The 25635-nt window shown below is 32.8% G+C and overlaps 1 protein-coding gene across 1 annotated transcript in view; it reads left to right on the top strand.

Annotated features, from left to right (window-relative positions):
* LOC118184637 (very long-chain acyl-CoA dehydrogenase, mitochondrial-like) overlaps positions 1-25635 on the top strand; it is a 76308-nt gene that overhangs the window by 19598 nt on the left and 31075 nt on the right. Inside the window, exons 6-8 of the mRNA XM_085824268.1 lie at positions 5828-5959; positions 10692-10805; positions 25084-25278. Of these exons, the coding sequence (XP_085680394.1) occupies positions 5828-5959; positions 10692-10805; positions 25084-25278 (441 nt within the window). The remainder of the gene's footprint in view (positions 1-5827; positions 5960-10691; positions 10806-25083; positions 25279-25635) is intronic.

Genomic DNA, 25635 nt, shown 5'->3' with positions numbered 1-25635 from the left:
GCTTAGGAAGAATGCAAGAAAAGTACAGTGGTTTTTCTAATTCCATTAGTGGAAATTGCCTTCCAGAGGAAATGTTGCTTATCTGGGAAAGGAGAAATTACGAGGCAAGTGATTTCAAGAGTTCCTGTGCTTTAGAACAACTGATGAATTTTTCTTCCAAGAAGTTCAAGGGGAAGAAATGGTGTCATTACCAAGAAGTGGGTTTTCTCACATTAATTCCAAAAGTAAGAGTTCTGTTCCTGGAAAACCAGAAGAAAGTGAACTCATGACAGCCTCTACCTTAATAAGCCTTGATAATAATACAGGTAAGCACCGTAATTGTATTTTTAGTGATAAGTTTCACCCCAGCAAAAAATGTCTTAAAGCAAGTCTTTAAGCAAGTATTGTTGAAGAAAGGTGCATGTTTTTTATGTCTTAAAAGGGCAGGTTATTTAAACAAATTTTGTAATATTAAAAATCAGTTGAAATCTGTTCAGTGTAATAATTCCTATTTTGATGTTATGTGTCCTGAACAAGGAAAAATGAATATATGTAAAATAGAAAATTCTTTCTCTAATTGCCATAGAAGCAAAACCGTTTACTTGGCAAACACCTTTTTGTAGTCGTTTTGGCTTGAGCCCAAGAGTGGAAAGTTCACGCTCTTTGTGATTCAGCTAGCCAAATTAGTTATGTAAACAAAAGAATTATGACATTATTGAATGTTCCTGCACTTCGGAAAGAAACTGTGGTACATGCACTGTTTGGAGGGAATGAAACAAAACCGAAGGAACACAAGCTATTTTCTATTGAAATTAGTGATTTAAAAAAGTCATATATTTGCAATTTTGAAGTTTTTCAGAGAAGAGGATATGCAGATTTATTCCAAAAATTAATGACTGTAGAATTTTAGAGGACTTGAAATGAAATAAAATAGATTTAACAGATTCTTTTTATGAGTTTTTTAAAGTGAGATTGACCTTTTGATTGGGGTTGATGTTTTGGGAAAATTGTTGACTGAGAACTTAGTGGCTGGATTCAGGTCGTACAGCCTTGAAAACTAAACTTGGGTAGACAGAAATTGGGAAGCAAAATTCATGCACAAGGGGTAGCATTTTAACTACTTTGTCTATGCATGTTGGGAATATTCCTTTGAGTGCATTGTAGGAACTCAAAATTTTAGGAATGGCTGATTCATCCGAATCTAATAAGGAGAAAGATAGCTTAACTGATTTTGAAGGCAAAATGAAAATTCTTCCCGATGGGAGAATCGGAATTACCTTGGAAATGCGATATTACGCATTTATCTGATAATGAAGAACTGACCTGGAAGTGGCATGAAAAGGTGATTAACAAATTAAAATGTGGTAAACTTTTAAATGACTATCAAAAGATGTTCCAGGAATGGGAAAAAAGGAGTATAATTGAACTCATACTGGAAATTGAATAAATAATGTCACTATTTGCCTCACAGTCCAGTGATTAGATAGTTAAACTTCAAAAATTTGCCCGGTGTTTGCCGCTTTCAACTCTCAGAGAGGGATACCTTCTTTAAACAATTGTTTATTTAAAGAAGTTAGTTAATTTAATAGAAATTATACCCAATGTTCTTGACCATTTTAGAATGTATCCAAACGGTGTAAATGCAAATATTTAAAAGGTCTTTTTTAATGTTATCCCTTGCATCCAAAGACAGAGATTTTCTTAGATTTTTCTGCCCCTGTAATGAAGGGCAAGAAATTTGTAGACATTCTCGAGTTGTATTTGAAGTTTGTTCTAGCCCTTATTTGTTGAATGTATCTATAATATATCTACTAGAGAACTGCCCTCCACCATATGATGAACTGCTAAAAAGTTGGAGAACTCATTTTATGTTGATAATTATGTAACTTGAGTTTTTAACCTTAATGAACAAGTTCACTTTATAGAACAGGCAAAGTTAATCATGTCTCTAGAGACTGTTTTAATTTGTGCGGCTTTGAAAGCAATGTTGCCTGTAAAAATGTTGACAAGCATTCTGGAGAAACTTCTGTTTTAGGGATAATCTGGGACTTAAAAATTATTGTATATTTTATATCTCTGAATGTCAGAAGCTGCAATGATTAATGTGATTTCCTTTTCTTTATTAGCTTGTGTTCGCCTTTCAGAGCGTTAAATGACATAATCTATGTTTTAGGCAATCTGCTAACTTTAAGCTCTGAACTTCAGTTATAGAGTCACAGTAAGGTTGATCGCTTCTGTATTGTGAATGCTTACCTTTTCCATTCTCCTAATAAACGCTGTTATCCCTGTGATGAAGTTATAATTCAATTTATGATATATATAACAAAAATAATGACACTTTAAGGTGTTGTACTAATTTAGAGCCATTGGTGTGCAAAATGAAAATAACCAAGAGATTAATTTTGTCAATAGTACAAAATATTTCTGATCCTCTTGGCTTGTCTTCCACGACATTGCTTCCGAAGCTACTATTGTAAAATTTCTAGAAGTAAAAAATAACTTGGGATTGTGAAATACTGCCAGATATTGTAAACAAATTCTCAAAATGGTACAAAGATGTACCTGAATTGAAAAATGCAACTTTGCCTCATTATATGACAATTAATTCACCCTCTGAATTGCATGTTTTTGTGAATGCTAGCCAAGGGGCATATGCTGCATGCATCTTTGCTCGATCAATAGTTCATTTTGAGGTGAAGATAGTTCTTGTCTAGTCGAGAGAGCAAAGTCTAGAGTAGCTCATCTCAAACCCCTGAGTATGCCACGGTTGGAATTGATGGCTTGTAGTATAAGTGCTAGGCTTGTGAAATCTAATATGAAAGCACTTGAGCTACTGATTCTTAAAATAACTCTTTGATCTGATTATGCTACAGCCATTTGGTGGATAAAGGAACTGTGAAACTGGCCAGTTTTCATAGCCAACTAAGTTAAAGAAATTTGTCAGTTGACAAAACCTCAGGCATGGAAACATGTTCTGGGAAGTATGAATATTGCTGTCTTACTGTCGCGGGCAGTTTTGCTTGGGGCTTGATTGCTTCTGAGTGGTGGGAAAGGGCTTTTGTGGCTAAAGGAAAGTCTTCAGTGTTGGCCAGATGGTGAAATTGATAGCCAGTTTAAAGAAGTAAATATAAAAAGAAAAAGATTAAAATGGTGACTATTGATTTGGCAAAAGACGCACCCCTTTGGCATCGAAACAATATATTATTATAAATTGATTTGAATGTTTGCTTGGGTTTTAAGATCTGTGAATAATTGTTGGCAGAGTCGTTATTAAGTGTAATAACCCTGAGCCTTCCTCTTCTGAAATGGATAATTCTGAAAAGTGTTTGATTCGTTTAGTTCAGAGCTACTATTCACCTGATGTGAACTCTTTGAAATTTATCATGTTTAAAGATAAGGACAGTATTTTAAGAATAAGGACTAAGATAATGCATCGAGATGATGAAGAATCCTTTTGATATCCAATATTATTGCCAGACAAAAGTCAATTTACTCAATTATTGATCAGAATTGTACATCTGAAAAATTTTCAAACTGGCATACAAATAACGCAAAACTAATTACGAGAAAGCTATTGGGTAATTAAAGCTAGGAAAACTGTTAAGAATGTTTTAAACAACTGCCTGAGATGTAAACGTTTTAAGGTTAAAGCTATATCAAGTGAACCTACATCTTTGCCACCAGACTGAGTTTCAGATTCTGTAGCTTTCAAAGATATAGGGATTGATTTAGCGGGGCCTTTGTTTTCGAAAAGTGTGGATAGCGTTATTTACTTGTGCTGTGTTTTGAGCCATTCATTTGGTATTGGTAAATTCTTTATCTTGAGATGCTTTTCTGTTGGTACTTGAGCAGTTTATCACTAGGCGAGGAAGGCCAAGCATAATTTAATGTGACAATGGAACTAATTTCAGAGGCACATATAATGATTTTTCTAAATTAAATTGGGATAAGATTTCTAAAAAAAGTTTAATACATAAAATAATTTGGAAATTTATACCGCCCACCGCAGCCTGGTGGGAAAGGTTGGTTCGCATTGTAAAAGAATTGTTAAAGCATACTTTAAGTAAATCTGTGTTGAGTCAAGAAGAACTGAACATTTTAATTTGTGACTGTGAGTCAATCATTAATTGTGGACCGTTAGCATATGTATCAGAGAATCCACTGGAATTGATTCCTCTTACATCTGCTATGTTTCTTACTGAAAACCATTGTTCCAGTGTTAGGGATATTAATGAATTGGATACCCAAAAATTAAATAAAAAATTAAGACAAAGAAAACTTTTTAGGGATTTAAGAAAATGTTTTAGAAAAGAATATCTCGGTGATCTCATTCAGAAATGCGATGAAAGACCGCTTTGTGAACTAAAAATTGGTGAAATAGTTTTAATTGGTGATGATAATAAAAGGCATTTATTTTGGCCTGTTACAAAGTTTACTGAACTGACTCCTGGTCGGGATGGGAAAGTTTGCACCGTTAGGCGTAAAACTCAACACAGAAGTGGGTTGCGACTGGTGCAGTAGGTCTTCCCTTTAGAGCTACAAGCGGTTGGAACAGTGTTAACTGAAAATAATAAAACGGCAGAGTGGGGAATTTGGTTTTCAGTGACCTTCGAAAGTTTAGTTTGCCTCCTAATGATGGAATAATGGAAAGATTTTCTTCTGATAGGTGTGTGAAAGCACCTAAAAGATTGTATTTATTCAAATATACTTGTTATAAATTTGAGACACTTCCAAGTCTCAACAGGGGGAGGATGTTGTGAACTGAAATGAACTGAAGTTGGGGTAGTGATGTCAGCTTCTAGAATGTATAAGAATCAGATCGATCAATGTGGCTGTGTGTGTACCGTATGTGCCAAGTTTTGAAACGAACATTTTCCTTATGTCTGCATATGTATTTTGTGCTTCAAAAAAGTCTTCGTGAGAATTGTAATGACTTTTGCCTTTCGGAACAATATAAAACACCCTGCTTCGTGTAGGTGTGAACCCGTGATTCTGTTATTGAATTCTCATTCTCAACAGCGATTGACATCATGTGACTGATTTCAGGTCTATTGTAAATTGACAGCTGACTCTGCTTACATAGGTATCTGCTGAAACTTATATACAGCTATAAAATACAGTAATGTGAAAATCTAAATGTTCGATTTCCAAAACTTTATTTGAACAATAATACTTCTTTGTGATGTAAGAAAAGACAAATGATATAAGTTATTGCTACTGCTGTATTATATTTTCATTGTTACTGAAGCTGCCATCACTTTTGTCATATGGATTAATTGTAAAAATGTTGCATTATCTCAAACCTCTTTTAGCATTTTTCTTACAGTTTTACAAAATATATTAGTTATGATGCAATTATCTTTTGGAAAAACAATTAAGTAGTAGAAAATCTCTCCTGGCCAAAAAACACTATTAGTTTTATTGAACTGAAGTGTGGGAAATAACATTTGATGCAAAGACCATTGTAGTCATTACAGACAGGTTAAGGGCAAGTATTTCAGAGTAAAGTGTTCAGAAACAACCCCTCACAAGCCATTCTGCATATTAAATGAAACTCTAAAAAAGTTAACTAGCCCTGAAACAAACAGCTTATATGTGTGGTATTTTCCTTTATATGTGAAGTACTTTCAGCATTATACATTTGTAATTGCTGTATCTTGTATGTATCTAGTGATAATCATCATTATAAATCATGACGTCGTTATAGTATATCATAAGTCATTTACATGCACATGAAAGAGTTTTCATTTTTGGAGCAAGTTACTTGAAAAAGGCACAGATGCAGTTTTTAAAATAGGTATATTTTATTTTTTGTGATATTAATAATTCTTGTAATTTAATATTTCAGTCTATTGGGTTTAAAGGTATTCTGTTATTTGGAAATGAATCACAAAAGAAAAAATATCTGCCTGATTTAGCATGTGGGAAAAAAATTGCTGCTTATTGTCTAACTGAGCCAAGCAGTGGATCTGATGCTGCGGTGAGTATATAAATAAGCACTTTTATTTCTCTATCAAAATTGCAAAGGTGCTAATTTTAGTTGTAAACATATTAACAGATGTTATATTTCCTAAACATTTATTCACATCATTGCATTTCAAATATTATACTTTGGCACTTAATAATTACTTAATTTCTTTCTGTTTTATGGCTTTTTCCACATTTTTCAGTGAAAAACAACACATTTGTGTTCTGTGATGTAACACTGTGGTAAAATGTTTTACTGCTGCAACCCACCTGTGTATAAATCCTTTCAAAATGAAAGAGGAAAGAGGAAAAGGAACATTTTTAAAGGCAGTAATATAATGTAATAATAATAAATGCATTTGATGATTGTTAACAATTAGATTATATTTATAAGTAATTAAGATTATGTAAAATATTCATAATTATATAACAAAACTTTCGGGACCACTGATGTAAAGGATCCCTTATATTCATGACCCAACCTGGTGTGAGGCTTTTGGAAGTAATGATATTAATCCTGGAGGACCTTCAGTTTACTCCTGGGAATCATGTAGAATTTTCCACTTCTTTCATAAATTAGACAGGCTTCGTACGGTCCTTAAGAGTCCTTAGATTTTTTGGAATCAGTTTTTGGTCCTTAAAAGTCTTTAATTTTGGCCAAAATCAGTAGAAGGTCCTTAAATTTAATTATCTGAAATTTCTGACTCTTTTTACAATTGCCATTTTGACTGTGAATTAGCATTTTGGAGGAATATTTTCGGCGATTCACTGGCATATATAGTTATCTTTTGAATGGGTTTAGGGGTTATAATTTGTTTCTATTTCTAATATTATTGATGGGATACTCAAGTTTCTAAGCAAGAAGTGAAATATAAGCATTTTGAAATTATTTTTTTTTTCTAATAAAGAGCTCTTAAACAACTTTTTGCTTTTGGAGATGTGAATTCTTTTATTAAACGGTTCTAAATTTGGTGACTTATCAACATTTTGGCGATTTTAAGATGAGTTTCTATAGAAAATTTTTAATTCCGAGATCTGAGAATTTTTAAACAATTTTTTTTAAAACATCCTAACACTGATAAATTTCATTAAAATAATGGCAATATATTGAAATTATATTTAAAAAATAACATTAAAATAAAACATTTTTAATTTTCCCTGTCATATTATACAATATTTTGATTCTGAAAAATAAAGAAGGTATAATGCTATAAAGCACAATTTACGAAATGCCTCTTAGCAAAAGCAAAATTAGCTATGTAATTAGTTAAAAATATCTTCTTTTTAATTTTTTCATAGTAAAAGTTTTTCCCATGTAATTGTCTCAGAATATTCAAAATTCTCAAAATATGTATCAGTTTTCTCTATAAAATTAATTTTACACTTTTTCCGTTCTTCTTTTTCCGAAATATTTCTGGCTTTTTGCTGTTACTGAATTGGTAGGGATAATTTTTCTTTAGTATTTTAGACATTGCAGCATGGACAGTTTAGAAGGATTTGAAGGCAAGATTTATAGACCCACGATTCTAGAAGATTCGAAAAATATGTGACAAAATTAAAAATGTCTCCATGGTATCAACACTTAATGGATGTATTTTACTGAAAGTTTGCAATGAATTTCTTACTTTTTGGAGAACATCTGGAAGAACAATGAAAACATACTATTTTAATGTTTTACTCCTGATACTAAAAACATTTTCTTAACATGTTTATCTTCCCTTTATTTTCTCTACTTTTCACTAGACACAAACATGGAAAATATCAAAAATGCTTCTAATCTTGTCACATGGGCAGGCATTATAGAAAGGGATTTTTTTAATTAATAAAGAAATTGGAAACTTACAGTTTAAAAGATTCATATAATATGTTTTAATGCATTATACACAGAGCTGGCACTAGGCATTTTCCCACCTGATGCAATCTCTGTGGAACCTAAATTCTGCTTCCAATGTCTGCTCTAAATTAAAAAAGTTTTGCCATTTCTAGATTTTGTTGTTCGGTGTGTCACTAAATTCTAAAAATTCTGCCGCAACGGTTCTGTAACCGGCCTTTACCATATATATTTCTTCTGAATGTTCATATTACTAAAGAAATAAAATTAGGCATTTTCTATACATTCTAAATGCATTTCATGTTTTTAGAATAACAGAAATCTTTAATTAAATCCAAAAATTCTAAAATGAAAAGGAAACGTGTTGAAGAAAGAAAATAATAAAGACAAAGAAAATTATTCTTCAAAGAAAATGTGCAGTTATTATTATTTAAATTACCTAATTATTTATGATTTCAGCCTTTACTATAATTTCCCATTTTTGTTTCCTCATATGATAGAGTTACTGAGCCAAATTAAATTAAAATTAAATTGTATAATTTTTTACCACTAGTCCACACTTTTAGTTTAAATTTGACTGTTCTTGTTTAATTACGTCACCATGAGCTGTAAATGATTTTGTTAGCATCAGAACATGCCTTTGTAGTCTAAGTTCTTTTTATATGAGATGCTTATTTAAACCTTTGTCTGATATTTTAGTTATTTTCAGACATAGCGATAGTTTGCTTCACATCATTTCGGGGTTTTCGACTATTTAACTTTTACAAGATCAAGTAAACCCTCATAGGCACATTGTGGAGAGGTTGACAAGTTAAGAGATAAAGCAGTTAGGTTGATGCAGAAACTAGCGAGAGCATTGGTTTGCATTTTGAGACAAATCTCTAATTGTTAGAAAAGATGCTTAAAGAGAAGGAAATAGATATAAACTAGCCAAAATGTTTGGGAAGACTTCAAATTAAAATGACAGATAAATATTTTGTCGAGTGTTGTTATTACAAAACATAAATGTTTTGTAGCTTTTAATGTGTAATTATCCAAATATCGGTTAAGAATCAATGTTATAAATTACATGTATTTTAAACTGTGAAATTTGATTAGATTTTGATTTTAATAGGGCTTTTTTAACAAATATTGTTAAAAAATAAAATTTAATTGTGGGCCATGTAAATCCATGATGACTAAGGTTATCTAATTACCTAATTTAATTATTTATAACTAACTGCTTACCCTTAAAAATTATCTCCATGTATTAAGCGAGTTCTTGCTTTTCATTAATACTCAGTGTGGTCACAAGATAAAAGACAAAAATGTAAAAATTCAAGTAAAACTTATTCTTTGCATCTAGTGAGACTTAAAATAATACAAAACAACTTATCACCTCTGGTGCTTTAATGGCTTATTGGAACCTTAAAGTATATTAACTGGGTTACAACCCCTGAAACTCTACATGAAGCTACAACACTAACTGCATCAAACAGAGCCCAACTAACTTTCAACACTTGTGAACCTACATCAGGCCTTTCAGGTTTGTTCTAATTAGCAGGTCCCTCTAGAACAAGCAGCAGCAATAACAACATTCAGTCTTTTGTTCTGAATCATGCTCATTATGATCTTACTTCTCATTTTAACATATGACGCCTGACATAAAATCTACCTGCTATTTACTCAACCTCTAGACTGACCAAGTATGTGACAAAATGAGACATTTAAAAAATCAACATAAAGCTAACTGTGAGTAAAACGTAACTGTCACTTATCTTCTTTCAAATATGTCCATCTGTTGTAAGTGTAAAATATTTAATGCTATTTGATAAATTGCATAAAGTTTATTTTATTCTCAAACTTATTAATAATTATGTTAATTAATTCATGTTTAGTAATAATGCAGACTACTTAGAGATCTATTTTATTTTTAGGATGGTATTACAAAAGTGAAATTCAGGCGTAGATAATATTTTTAATTGAATTTATTCAGTTCCCATTTGCTCATAGGTCCTTAATTTTTTTCAGTAATGGTCCTTAAAAGTACTTAATTTCTGCGTGCAGAAATGTGTGCGAGCCCTGTTAGAGAAAATTCTACTGTATTCCTCTGTAAAAGAGTTGAAATTATTTAAATTAAAACAACTTCATGTCACATGAGTACTAAATATCTCTTCATCAAAAGTTGATTGATGAAAAATACATTTTCATTTTTTGTTCAGTTTCTTATTTAAGTCAGAGTAATAAATATTCTTTTTTATGTATAGCATAGTATGGTCTTATTTGACATTTTTGTACATCTAAAGTAAGAATATCTGCAACATTTAGTTTTTCTGCATGAATTTTGCCCAAATGTGGAATTCATACATTTCTTGCAATATTTTCAATAAATATTGTAAATTATTCATTAAACTTTTAATTATATAAACTGTTTGGCATTTCCATAAAATGGTGTTTTTATTTTCAGCTGCCATTTATTTAAGGTCATTATTTATTTGTCATGGTTAAATTATAATAAAGAAAATATGTATATATTTGTTTCATAAATCATTCTCCCCCTCTGCGCGATTTAATTCTAAGCAAGAAATTTACTTCCAGAACTTATGGTTACATGTTGATCATATTTATAATCTTCATAAAAATTATATTTCAAAACTAGTTACATTATTAAAAATTTATGTATGTCAACTGGAAAATGTTTATAAAGCTTACTGTTTCATATTGGTCAAATTTATGGAAATTTAGCATTAGAAAATTTTTGTAATCTTAGAGAAAGATAGTGGCTGTATATTGGACATATTTATTGGAATTCATCATTACTGGAAAATTTTTATAAAGCTTATGGTTATGTATTTTACATTTAGAAATTCAATTTTATTGCATTTATCCTTTGCTGTCTAATTGCTAATTAAATTGTATTTCTTTGATTTTCTAGTCTATCAAAACTCGTGCTGTACCATCAGCAGATGGAAAATATTTTACGTTAAATGGCAGTAAAATCTGGATCAGTAATGGAGGTATAGCTGAAATTTTTACTGTGTTTGCAAAGGTAAAATACTACCTAATCATATATTAAAATATATATGTATATTTAATAATGAAGACTACTATAAAATTTTTACAATTCTTGTACCAGCCAAAAATCAATAGAACAAAAAGCATAAGAAATAAAATAATTCAAGAGAAGTAAAACATCGTAATATTGCAGGATATGTTTATAATTAACATTTTTCTTTCCCATGAGAACTTCTACTCACTCAGCCTCAGGGTCCCTCTCACAATGAAACTGAATGACCAGAAAAAGTTTTAAACATGGGAAATTTGAGTGGCCTCTCACTTTTATTTCAGGATTGGAGATAAGAAGAGTAGAAGTAGAGAACTCTTCTTGATCTGGTTATGGAAGGGCATCACTGGATCCAGTGAGAGGTTTCTCATTTTATGAAGCTCAAAATGTAATGTTTAATCTGTCAGCTAAATTATTGTTTTGAATGAAAAAAAAAATCAAAAATTGAACCTTATCTGGTTTTCCCATCCAGTGATATTACCACATTTGCCATACATGCTGTGATATAAAAAGTAGATTAATTAAAGCCAAAAGCAAACCTTCAAAAGAGTTAAAAACAGGAGTATAGCCATTAAATCAGAATAGCAAGATATTTTCAAAAAGAAATTGAAATTATTAGTTGTAAAAATAATAAAGTAAGTGTAAAGTTCAAAAGTTAAATACAGGGTGAGCCAAAAGTTCTTTAAAAATTCATAAAAAAGAAAGGAATTATGATAAAGAAGCATGTTTTTCAAGAAAGGGTTTACAAGGAAGTTATTGTGCATGTTTTCCAGGCAGATATGGGACATATTTCTTCAAAGAAAAATGGTCCAACAATGAAAGATGAGATGAAGCCACACCAGACTGTCAACTTGGTTGGATGCAGTGACTTTGCCATGTATTAACGAGGTTTTGACATCGCCCATATATATGTGTTCTGGATGTTGACATCCACATGTAGTGGGCTTCATCCATCCCGAAAATGTTGAACAACCACTGAGGGTCACTTTCAATTCTTGTCATAGCCCACTCAGTAAATGATTCCTTCATAGCTGTGTCTCCCGGTTGTAACTTATGCAGTGACTGCAATTTGTAGGGATAGAGATGCAATATCCCATGGAGGATATATCAAATCGATGAGAGAGGCACATCCAATACCTTTCCAGGTTTGTGAGCACTGCTACTTCATGTGGACAATTCTGCTGCTGTATGGTTCCTAGGGGTACACCGCAGTAATTTGGCTCTTTGCCAATGAGGGTCTTCCGCTTAGTGGCTAATCCTTTAAAGAGCCAATTTTTTCAAACCATTTGACAAGCTTCAATATTCCAGAACACTATATGGGGCCATTCTTTGTCTTCAGTCCTTCACCTTGTGAAATTTTTGCAATGCAACAGTTGCTGACTGTTGCATTGCAAAAAAAGGTGTTTAGTTCACCAACAATGCTTGCTTGGGTAATAATAACATTCTGAAAGCAAAGAAGAAATTGTTGTGTATAATGGTCTTTTATTGCAAGATTAATTTGTGTAATTCCGTTGAATCTCTCACGTGTTGACGCCCTCTACTGGTGATATTTTTAACTAAATTTTTTTTTGCTGTGAAAAAAATCTGACATGTGAGCCGTTTCTTGCAATGCTCATAATTTCTTCCCTTTTTTTTTTATGAATTTTAAAGTTTTAGCAAACTTTTTGACTCATCCCTTAAATTATTGAAAACCAAGGAAGAGAATTAATTAAAGTAAAAAATTCCAAACTGCATGTTTTAGCAGTTAAGTGAAGTGACCAAAGAGCAAAAATTAATGTAATGTCAAATATGTTGAAAATAAATGAGCTGCAGGGTGTTTCTGAAATAATGCAGAAAGGAACTGTAGGACACAAGAAACTGTAGGACACAAGAAAATAAAACCTTCTACCTTTAAAATATATGGTTGTAGTTGCAGAGATTATGTGCTAGAATGTGTGTTCCATTGCAGTACATTTACAGTCTAATGGAAGTATATTAAAAACTTTAATGAAGGAAGATATCAATAACTGTTTGATATTTGAACTAATGTGATCAGAATTGCATCAGTTACAGAATAACATATTGACAAAAGCTGCTAGTGAAATCACATGTAACAAACATCAGTAGGTACTGAAGTAAAGCGCATTCAGACATTCAAAATAGCAGCTGCAAAACAGTAGGCATATTGCTGACTTCTGTGGCAACTATTGAAAGCCTGACAACAAATTCCTCATTACTTGCAGTGGAAGTCTCATACATGAGGGATTTCAGGTGTACCCATAAAAAGAAATTGCAAAGCAATAATTTGGGTGAGCATGGGGGAAAAGTTCTCCTGTCCACTGAGCTGTCAGTATAGTGTGCAGTTAGGGAACCAAGTCATTCATTCCTCAGCCAGTTTACTTGCCTGAAAATGTGGCATACTGGTAAGCATACATGCACTGTCTTTATATTGGCTTGTGTGCTGTTATGGTGGAACCATATTTTCTGATAAGTGATTGGTGAAACATACTATAACAGTTCTGTTGCAGGAATATTAGGGAACTTGTGCCTTCCAGATATTCCAGTAAAAGAAATAGTTCAGTGAGATAAAACATAATTGCCTTTCACTTTGAAAATTCATTGATTGGAAATGTGGGCAGGAATTGCATCACATTATGTGCATTGAAGATGCCTTCATATGTAAATGTGTTTTCATCCAAAAAAAACTTATGATTGAAATTCCAGATGTACTGCGTTCTGCTGTAGGAAACATCATGCAAATTCAATGTAAGTTCATTTCTTTGGACTGCAACTCTTGTGTGCAGTGCATATCGTTTAGATGTACACATTAAATGCATAAAACTCGTCATACCATAGTGTGTGATTAATTCACCATGATATGGCAAATTTAACAGCTACTCCAGTGCTAATATCAGGCTGCTGTGCCACTTGGTGTATAGCTTCTAACATGGCTGGCATTTAAATGTTTCTGTCATAATACTGGTAATATTGATGGGAGAATAAACGACCCAAAAGTTAAATTTCTGCAAAATACGTGCAACTTTATAGCTAATTGATGGAAAGAAGGGAATGATAACAGAATTTTTATAATCTCCTAAAACAAGAGTGTGCCTTTTGGTGTGTTGAGATGAGAATTTTTTAACTGCTTGATTAATAATGTTAGGTGAAAAGCCCCTGTCATTAGCTAATGCTTTTAAATAATTTAGTTCTTCATCAAGGGATTTGGAGGAGCAAACTTGAAGAGGACGGAAAACATAGGAATAAAATGAAGCTAACTTTTGTTTAGTCGGATGACATGATTTAAAGTGTGGTGGAAGGCAAACTGATGAAGGTTTATGGTAAACCGTAGTACTGAAGTTGGATGTGTTACGTGTGAGCAGAATGTCGAGAAACGGAAGAGAATTGCAAGTCTCAAGTTCAAAAGATAACTGAATAGCAGGGTCAATAGAATTCATTGATGAAAGAGCTTTATTTAAATCATCTTTATTACCTTCAAACAGGGTAAAAGTATCATCTACTTAGCAGAACCATACTGGGAAGTTTAAAATTTCAAACAATTTTGATTCATAATAATGCATGTTACATTCATAATATACAATAATAATAATTCATAATATGCATATGCCTGCAATTACTGGCACTGAGATTGTTCACAAAATGCCTATCTGCATTATCCTCATCATCTAAATTTCTCCATTCTCCATCACTACTGAACTTGCTTGAGAAAATCTTAGCTTTTTTATGTGTGTGCCTGACTGCCCTCCGACACAAATCCACTGCACTTGCAACTGTACCTTCTATGATGAAAGGCGTTTGTTTCAATGTATTCTGTTATTAAGGTTTGTTGCGTTAGTTGAGAAACACACTGCATGTGTAAAATATCGTTCCCATTTTAGCATATATTTATATACGTATATCTACAGGGTGTATGATAAAGTTCTTGAATATTGAAATAATTTGAGTGCAGGAAGTTAAAGATATGGAAGTTGTGTCTACCTCTTATTCTGATCAAATGATGATTGCACTCTGATCAAATGATTCCAACTGCAACATCCTTAGAGATGAATTTTGGAGGTTGGTTTTCCTGAAAGCTATGAAAGAGAGAGAGACTTGTGAGGTATCACCGATTTAGTATAAATTAAGCCCTTACAGATCAATCAGTTGAATAGAAACCTTGAAATGCAGATGCTGTGATATCTGATCACTGACATAAATACATCACTAATGAAACTGCAAAGTGCAAAATCTCTAAATGAAGTTTGCCTACAAAACTTATGGATGAATGATAGTATGTAAATCGAATTGTTACAGCATGCCTCATTAGAAAGCGTAAATTTGCAGGCTGGGAATGTTTGATAATATGTAAATGGAACTGCTACAAATGCTTTGTTGGGAAGCATAAATTTCCCATTCTGAGAAAATTTGTTAGACTGTGTATGCATGATCTTTGAGTCAAAACGTGGCTATACTGTGAGATGGTATGTATTCGAGTAGTACTATGAGATGATTTTTTTTATGATGAATGCAGTCATTGAGCAAAAGCAGCAGCATGGTAGTGTGCATTAAATTACTCTAATCATTATCATCTTTTTGCAATTATTAGCATCATTCTCTGGCTTAGGAAAACTTGCAGCATTACCAGTATTTCCTGCTGCGATAGGCTGACCTTGAGTGCACCCCTCATTGTTTCACCCCAAATTTGTTATTTGGATTTATTAGTTTGTGCATGGAAAAGCTGCCTTTATTATTATTTTTTTTATTTTTTTTATGAAGTTTGAGGTCCATGTGATATCATTGTTGACTGCCATTTTGAGGAAATGAATGCATGTCGATTTCAAAGTCTTGCCTCTCTGGCCATCAAGATCCACACCTATCTAACAGTACTAAGAGCTGTTCTTTTAACCCCTTAACAATCGGATAATTTTCAAGAAAATGGTCATAAAAGTGCCTATTTTTTTAATTGAAGAAAATTGTGTGTATATACATACACACATATTTTATGTATGTACATAAATACATATGTGTATGTACATACCTAAAATAAGTGTATGTACATTATATGCATTCATTTTTAATTTTTTGGAATATTTTTAGCTTGAAATTTATAAAAAAATCATTTTTGAGGAAAAGCCAACATTCAGGGATATTGTGACTGAATGTTGGTTTTCCAGTAAACCAGGAAAATATAAGATATGTGTATTTTAACATTAAAAAATAATTTTATTGCACTTAATCATAATATAAACGGGGGTATCTGTCTAATAAAAAATGCCTTTCCATCAAACGGTTTGAATTATCCTCCAAGCTTGGCCGGCCTCTTTTTGGAATGGTGTCTGGTGACTGATACATTTCAATAAGTTCATCTACTAAAGATAAACGAAACATCAAATGGGATTTTTTCCGCCTTGTTTTTTGTAAATAAGATAAGAGTTCAAAATAGTTTGATCTAACAAATGAAAAAATATTTTCTTATAACACTTCTTTCCTCTTTTTCGAGCAATAGAGTAATCTTCAAGATATTGGTCTGTAATATCTACTGCTTCCATTTTGTAATATGTGACACATGTAGATTTCTTGACAACTTTGTTATGACACTGTACATCTACCATGCAATTTGTATGGACTGTGGATAGCATGGTAACATCTTTCTTATCTTTTCATTTCATGGCAAGAACTTTACCTTGATGAAAAGCAACATTTTCACCTTTTGCAATTCTCGTTTTTTACCAATTCTTGAGGCATTTCTTTTTGGTTTAGTTTTATAGTTCTATAAGTGTATGTTTGAAATTTAAAAAGCATGTCTGCCAATTCTGGTGAGGTATAAAAATTGTCTGTTATCAGACAATATCCTTGTTTTTGCAGAGGCTTGATAAGTAACATCATAACTTGAATTAATTGGAAGAGATCTTTATATTTTGCATCAAAAACAGTACCTTTTCCAGTATATATAATTTATGACCATATATACCCTGAACTTGATTTACGTAACAAATATGACTTTACTCCAAAACCGGATCTCTTTTTTTGCGATATATTGTAGCCATCCGAAATGACCTTTGAAGAGCATGAGGGTTTCACCAATTACAATATCACATCCAAGAGTTACAGCTCTTGGCTAACGATAAGATTACAAAATATATATCATAAATACATGTTTGATTAGTGCTGACATCTAGTTTAAAATACACTAACTATTTCTAATAGCATAAAAAATATTATACTGGTACTGCCGTCTGGTGTTTAAAATGAGAAATAAAACTTTTTACAGGCAAAAGAAATAAATAGGTTTTAATCTTTTTAGTATGTTGCTTTTGAAATCACCAGCCGGGAAATATCTCGGGCATGAGAAATAGAAGGCAAAACCTCACCTCGTCAGTTTGACGAGAGCGAGAAGGAAGGAGTCAATTTTCATGTCAGGATCACTTTAAATTTTTGTTCCTTTCCTGGTCTTGCTGTGATTAACAACATTTTACATATATTTTAATTCCCATATCTTTTAAAGCAGAACTGAACAGTAACTGCTGCTGATCTATCTATTACTCCAGTTTTTTAGTTTCATTCTCACTTAAGAAGCAGGGGATTTTATTATTATTGTATTATTTTTTCACTGAGGATTAAATTCACTGTATTCATTTTTTTCTGAAGTACCTGAGGATGAAGAAACAGGAGGCGCTTGGCAAAATATGGCTGTCTTTGGTTTCACACGTGTTTTGCACTTGGACAGTTTATATAGCTTCATAAACCTATAAAGCTTCATGTAAAATTGAAATTTTTTATATTTTCCATTGCAGAGATTAGAATATTATTGTGGCAACTTTAAGTACACATGTGTACAAAATTGAGAAAATTTGAAAATTATGTCTTTTTTTTTTTTTTTTTTTTTTTTTTTAAGTATTAAACCAAACGTACAAATTGTGCTAGTACTCAAGAGTCGAATACATAAGCGTCCATATGCAGAACTGTCATTGTGGAGGAGATATAAGCACACAGGGAAGGGTCGGCAATTTGTGCGCTCATACACCTTTATAACAATCTTCGTGTTTCTCACAAGAGTTGGCTAATTTTATATCGGGTAAAATGAGTAGCTATGTATACAGTGGTGGCCAAAATTGTGGACACTGGAAATTTTTATGTTTTTGAACTTTGTATGCTTATAGAAAATGTTATGTTTCGCAAAATGCAAACTTGTATATATCATTTTAAAGAGAATTTATTACTGAATTCAATATAAAATACAAAATTAAATTATTTGCAATACAAAAAAAGTTATATGTGCTTTAATATAAATAAAAAAACAGTTATGAAGTGCTTTGTAATGTCTAGCTTTCCTGGCCAATCACTGTTCTTGTTCTGAGAACCAATCAAATGTTAGTAACTGCCAGTTGCCAGTAAAAGCTGACATCATGTTTACACTTGAAACAATTCATTATTTTGCTTTGTTCTGTAGAAGGACCTGTTTCTTATACACTGCAATTACAAGTAGGAATTTTTTAAAAAAATTTTAATATTTAGTCAAGAAGCAATGATATCAAATAAAAGAGTAGATTGGACACCTAGAAAGAGATGTAATATTATTGTGTTACGAGAAAGTGGTCTTTCCTATGCTGAAATTGCAAGACAGGTGGGTGGTTCAGTGACTACATCTGGAGTCCGAAAGTTTTGTTTACGATATCAGGAGACAAATTCAATAAAAAGCAAAGAAGGAAGAGGCCGAGAAAGGTGCACCACATCTATTGATGACAGAAGAATAAAAGGATTATGTCTCCAAGATAGAAAAATGTCATCAGCGGCCATCAGAAGTGATCTGAATGATGCTGGTGTTTCTGTCAGTTCAAGAACAATCAGGAGAAGATTAACAGATGTTGGACTGAGAGGTAGAATTACACGAAAAAAGCCTTATCTTAATTTTCAGCAACGAAAAAAAAAAAAGACTACAGTGGGCAAAGGAACACGTTAATTGGACAGATGATCAGCAGTCACAAGTTATATGGAGTGATGGAACTAAGATATCGTTATTCGGTAGTGATGGGCGAAAATATGTAAGACGTAGAATAGGAGAAGAGCTACATCCTGACTGCATTCAAGCAACTGTGAAGAACCCAGTTAGTGTTATGATTTGGTCATGCATGTCAGCAGATAGTAATGGTCGCCTTCATGTCATCGATGGGACACTGAATGCCAGAAAATACATTGACACTATTCTAGAACCAAAACTTCTACCTTCCATCAGAGATCTCTTTCCCAGCAATGCTTCGTTTATTTTTGAGCAGGATTCTTCTCCTTGCCACATGGCCAAAATATCGAAAGAGTGGTTTCATACAAAGAGCATTAAATTGTTGTCATGGCCAGGAAACAGTCCTGACCTCAATCCTATCGAAAATTTGTGGCACCGTTTGAAAACTCTTGTCTGAATGAGGTGCCCATCAAATAAAAGGGAACTAATTGAGACTATAACTGTTTCCTGGCATCATGTAATAATGAAAGAAGAGCTTAAAACTCTTGTCAGCTCAATGAAACGTCAATGTGAAGCTGTAATAAAAAATAAAGGGTACCCTACTAAGTACTGATAACTCACTGCAATCATCACTATCTAATGTATATCGATAACTATTATCGTTTAACTTTTTTTGTATTGCAAATAATTGAATTTTGTCTTTTGTATTGAATTCAGTAATAAATTCTCTTTAAAATGATATATATAAGTTTGCATTTTGTGAAACGTAACGTTTTCTATAAGCATACAAATTTCAAAAACATAAAAATTTCCAAAAGTGTCCACAATTTTAGCCACCAATGTGTATGGATGATGAAATGAGATGGAAATTTTTGGTAGATTGGAGGCAGGCCAATCACAAGCACAAGTGGCTACAGAGCTGCCGAAGGCTTCATGAGATAGGGCTATATGCCCGAAGACCTGCTAATGAAAATGTCAAGAGTAAAGATTATTGGTAGCTAAGATTTCTAAGAATAAAGGCAAAAAACTTAACTCCTCAGAAGATTTTCTTTCTTCTAATGCATAGGTATCAGGAATTTTTTATTAATTGAAGACAATCTACTCATTAGAAAAAAAAAGTGACTTCTGTATTAATAACATATTAATTCACTGCATACGTTACTAACTGATTATACACAATACACAGAAAAGAAATCATGGATTACGTCTTTCGTTACGTCGTCCATTACTAGTTCTGTGAAAGTTCTGTTTTGAGGCAACACGCATGCGCAGATCATATGAAGTAAGTTGTTTGAGAGGAGTTTCAACTCCTGCTGCTTACATCCCACTCACTGTAACACACAAGAGAGCATTTTTAGCATGGTGCAAACAGCATGAATCTTGGACCAAACTTCAGTGGAGCACTGTGCTTTTTACAGATGAGTCAAGATTCAGCCTGGATGCAGATTCTTGCCATACCTATATCTACAGCAATCCTGGATCTTTCCATCATCAGGAAAAGAATCATTATGATGGTGTCAGATATTATGTTGAATGGCTGTATACCCCTGCATGAGATTTTAGAGCCCTATGTTTGACTTTTCTCAGGCACAGTTGGTCCTGGGTTTCTCTTAATGGATGGCAATACACGTCCACATAAAGCTCAGCTGGTTGATGATTACCTGGAAAGTGAGGATATTTACAGCATGGGTTGGCGAACCAGATCTCCTGACCATACCATTATAGAGCATGTCTGGGTTGCTGTGGGGGGCAGTTGCATCTCTCCATCCTCCTCCAAGGACCATCCAAGAGTTGAAAACTGCCTTGCTACAGGAGTAGAATCAATTGCCTCCTGTCCAATATGTCATCATGCTGCACAATCTGTCTGGCTGTGAGAGAGAACCATATCCCATATTAGACTCATTTTTAGTTTCATATCACAGGAAGGATTCTGGACATCCTTGTACTAAGAGCTTTACTGATAATATATATATAGTCAAAAGTCGTTAATCCGGACTCGTCGGGACTTTGGCGATTCCGGATTATTGATTTTTCCGGATTATAGATCATCAATTTAAATTTGGTAAGATGGCATGCAGAAATTACAAAATTAAAAATATGAAACCATAATTTATGAAATAAAGAACAATTATGATCTAAAGGGTATCAAAATTTACAAAAAGAAAAAGCTTAATATTTATTTGTTTACTTTATTAAACATTTCTTTCAATGTAAGTTGCTTCGTTTCATGTGATAATACTTTCTCTTTAATTCTATTAAACAGACATAATTTCTTGTTTAGTTACAAAGTTCCGCTGTTCAAGTCCTATAATTGCTGTGTTGAGAATACCGACTAATTTGTCAATCGAAATGTTTTCGTTTTCAATAACCTCTCTGTCACTTTCTTCACTATCGGAAGCGAATTATAATGACAAGGCACTTGATTTAAATCATATCAAAGACGGAGTACATCGAGATGAAATACTACATTTAGTAAGGAATTATAAGCCAAATAAAAGAAAAACATCTGCCCTGAAGATAAGGATAGTGCTGACAGATCAACTTCCAATTCATTGCTCGTGGCGTTTTTTTTTTCCGCGACTCCCCCCCCCCTGCCGCAGAGCAGCGTGAAATTGATAAACAGATTTCGGATTACAAAACATACTTTCACTTTGTAGATCTTTTACATATTAGTAAATATATATCGGAAATTCTATTTGACATAATTGAAAGTTCAAGCTTACTTTTATAAAATTGCTCTTACAGTCTGCAAAAAATAATAAGCTGGATCCATTTTGAAAGGAACAACGCAATCTGCAACATTAACTGAATTAGATAATTTTAGCTTAGCTTATACCATCCGTTATACATTAAACGTGCATGCGTAAACATATTATGTGCTTGCGCACACACATATTCGCAGCCGTAAAGGTCTTATGCGCATGTGTAAACGCGACGCATGTAGCTTTGTAGCTTTGAGGTCCGGATTATGGGTGTCCGAATTAACGACTTTTGACTGTATATATATATATGATATATGAAATGACTTTTGAATGGTATATTCATGCCAAATTTGATTAAAATCTATCTATTTGTTTTTAGAAATTTGACATAGTGTGCAAATTGTCGTAATTTTGCACGTAAGTGTAATCGGTATAATAGGTGAAATTTATAGCAAGATTTCAGCAGCCGAAGATCAAATGTATTTGGAGAGGAATTTTGCACATTAGACATGTTTAAAAAGAGGCAAATAAGTGATCTAAATTTCCAAATAAGTGTTTTTTCCTTCTAATGCCCATGCAGTTCGTGCACATCCTGACATTGCAACAGGAAAAACATCACTGTAGCAAGTGGCATTATAATTGGTCATGACTTCCAAGCTCACCTGTACGATGCAACACTAATGCAAGGGCCTGATATCTTAGAGGTACAGTTGCTGCAGCTTTGGGATGAACATTAGTTGTACAGCTGGAGTTTTTGGCTAACAGCATGTGGACTGACAAGGCAAAATTTGATCATAGTGGAGTGTTTAAAATGAAACAGATTGCATTATTGGGCACTTGAAAACCTGTCATGAATAGAAGAGATTCATGCTGTGATCTTTCAGTACCTGGTGCAAGATGACAAAAACTCATCTCGTTAGAACTCTGTTATATGATTGAACCTTAACTGAAGAAACATACTTGGAGATATTACAAACAACAGTACCTCGTTTCATAGATGACATTGGGTTAAGTCTCTGCTGTATATGGCTCCAGCCCCTTGAGTGGTTAAAGATTGTTGAATACTGGGAGAACCAAGATGAACAAGTTGGCTGTATGGTTCTTTTTTGTGTTGTGAATATGAGCTAGTTTCCTTTAGAAAGTTCTTCATTAAGTTCAAATATTTATCAGAAAAAGATAGAGCATACTGTGATCAGATAGAGCATACTGTGATCAGTATCAGCATAATTCAAACCTAAGAATTGAAATAAGCATTTTCTATTATTATCATTTCATTTTCTATTAGATTCTTTTAATACATATGCTGCCAAGTCAGGCACATGACCTTTCACTGACCTTTTGAGACCATATCAGTCAAGTGTAACCAAAAGTATATATAGGTTTTTAATCTCAAATATATTTTTGCTGGTCACTTTTCTCGTGTACTATCATATTGAATAGTACTACAACAGCAGTCAGACTGGTCAGTCACCAGTTGTGTGGTATAGGATATTAAATATGACTGATATAGGCAGGTGATAACAGTGTTGCGGGTCATGTCAGCAACTTCTTGCAGGCTTTGTTTTTATTAACTGTTATTGTTAATGTTTTTATGGATACGACATAAAAACATTACAAAAGCAATTTCTTCTTAACTCTTGTTATCATATCTAGTTTTTTTTAATGCTACTGTAGACATTCAAGTGTATGTGTTAAAAGGGGCTGAAACTTGATGGAGTATTGAAAGAACTTCCATATGAAAATAAAGAGATATTTTATTTGTGTCACAGAAATTACTTCCGCCAAGTATGTGATTGTGTACTACGTAATTTTCGAAGTAACAGTGAGTAATTATACATGGTAAAGTTATAAATATTCATATATTAGTTGATGCATCTTTTTCTGATAAATATTTTGAATAGATTATCAGTTGGTTTTAAAAGACAGGGATATTGATGTTGGAACTGATAACCTGCAGTCATAGTTTTGCAATTTACAATTAAAAATTTTGCATAAAGTTCTATTATCAAAGGATACTCAGTGGATATGATTGGAAAATTGGAGAGGTGCTGATGGAATTTTGAACTAGATAGAACATTTTTGGCCATCTTGACAATTTGCTGTTATAGTGCTAAGTGTGAGATAATTTTCAGAATTGTTACTGTAATGCAAACTGAATTTAGATCCATTATGAATAATGATGCAGTTGAAAACTTTTATTAGCAAAAACAGGCCAGTGTTGTAAATGCTGTTGATAAAATTATGATGCTTCTTCTTGAAGAAAGCAAAATCTGCTGCTAACAGTTGTCTAAAAACATTTTATATTTCTGTGTTTCAAATAAAAGCATTTTTAATATCATGACTTTGTTTACTAATTGCATGTAAAACTTGTAGACTGCACATATTAATTTGATTGTATTTATAGTTTATGTTAAAAGCATGTTGTTATGTAATTTTTTGTACATTTTTGACTTTCTAAAAAATATTTATGCCAGTGAAAAATTTCTCCTAACTTTCGAGTGTAGTAGGTTTTTATGTCTGTATATGTGTACAGTCAAAAGTCTTTAATCCGGACTCGTTGGGACTTCGGCGATTCCGGATTATCGATTTTTCTGGATTATAGATCATCAGTTTAAATCTGGTAAGATGGCATGCAGAAATTATAAAATTAAAAATATGAAACCATAATTTATAAAATAATGAGCAATTATGATCTAAGGGGTATCAAAATTTACAAAAAAGGAAGCTTAATATTTATTTTACTTTATTAAACATTTCTTTCAACACGCGCGTGCGTAAAGCATACTTTACGCATAGCCGAAATTAGAAAATTGCAACCAGAAAACTATTTGATTTGTATTCGTGATATTTATAATGACGAGGAATTTGATTTAAATCATATCAAAGACGGAGTACATCGAGATTAAATACTACATTTAGTAAGGAATTATAAGCCGAATAAAATAAAAACATCTGCCCTGAAGATAACGATAGTGCTGACAGATCAACTTCCAGCCCCCCCCCCACGCAGAGCAGCGTGAAATTGATAAACAGATTTCGGAACGGTTAGATAAACAAAGGATATGACTTTATCCATTTTTTGTTTGATGGACATCGAAACATACTTTCATTTTCTAGATCCTTTGGGAGCTCCAGCATCGGAAATTCTATTTGACATAATCGAAAGTTCAAGCTTACTTTTATAAAATTGCTCTTACAGTCTGCAAAAAATAATAAGCCAGATCCAATTCGAAGATTAAGGAACAACGCAATCATCAACATTAACTGAAATAGATAATTAGAGTTTATACCGTCCGTTATACATTAAACGCGCACGCGAAAACGTATTCTGAGCTTGCGCAAATGCATATGCGCAGTCGTAAATGTCTTGCGCGCACGCGTAAAACCCCAATGCGCATGCGTCAACGCGGCGCATGCGCAGAAAGATTTTAGCTTTGAGGTCCGGATTATAGATCATTCCGGATTATGGGTGTCCGAATTAACGACTTTTGACTGTATTAGACTTTTTAAATATCTTTTTGGAAATCGTTATTTATAATTGTTTTTAATGATCTTAATATCATTAACATTAATTTTTTTTTTTTATGATTGTCACATCCGTTCTGTTTATTTGTGCTTATTTTAATAGGTTCCTGTTGAAACTCCATCTGGATCTGTTGAAAAGATGGCTGCTTTTATTGTGGAAAGAGGGTTTGGAGGTGTAACTAGTGGCCCTCCTGAGAAAAAGATGGGCATTAAAGCCTCAAGTACTGCTGAAGTTTTCTTTGATGATTGCAGAGTGCCTGTAGAAAATCTTTTAGGTGAAGTTGGTGATGGATTTAAGGTATTATTTTTATTATTGTATTGGTGATTTAATATTATTTCTTTAAATCATTCATTTTCTTACATTACTTAAGTTTGCGTTTTTATAGTGCATGCCTTAATTCAAGTCATTATTTTTATTATCTTTTGCTTTTTTTAGTTTAATATTGTAAAACTTTGTCAGAAATATTCAGCCTTAACTAGCAGCGTTGATTGACCATCTCTGAGTGCATAAATGAATATCATCCTTTAGCTTGACATAATTTTCAGTCAAAGATACAGACAATTTTTATCTAATTCTAGTTGTTCCCTTCAATGTACATCTAAATTTCTAAATTTGGCCATTTTTCTGCTTGCTGAGTGAAGTAGGTCATCTGAC

Source organism: Stegodyphus dumicola, chromosome 9 (genome assembly GCF_044657685.1).
Source record: "Stegodyphus dumicola isolate Sdum_Otavi_A_Nest chromosome 9, ASM4465768v1".
In the NCBI taxonomy this organism is placed as follows: Eukaryota; Metazoa; Arthropoda; class Arachnida; order Araneae; family Eresidae; genus Stegodyphus; species Stegodyphus dumicola.
Note: the sequence above shows the minus strand (reverse complement) of the source record. Positions and strands in the feature narration are given on the sequence as shown.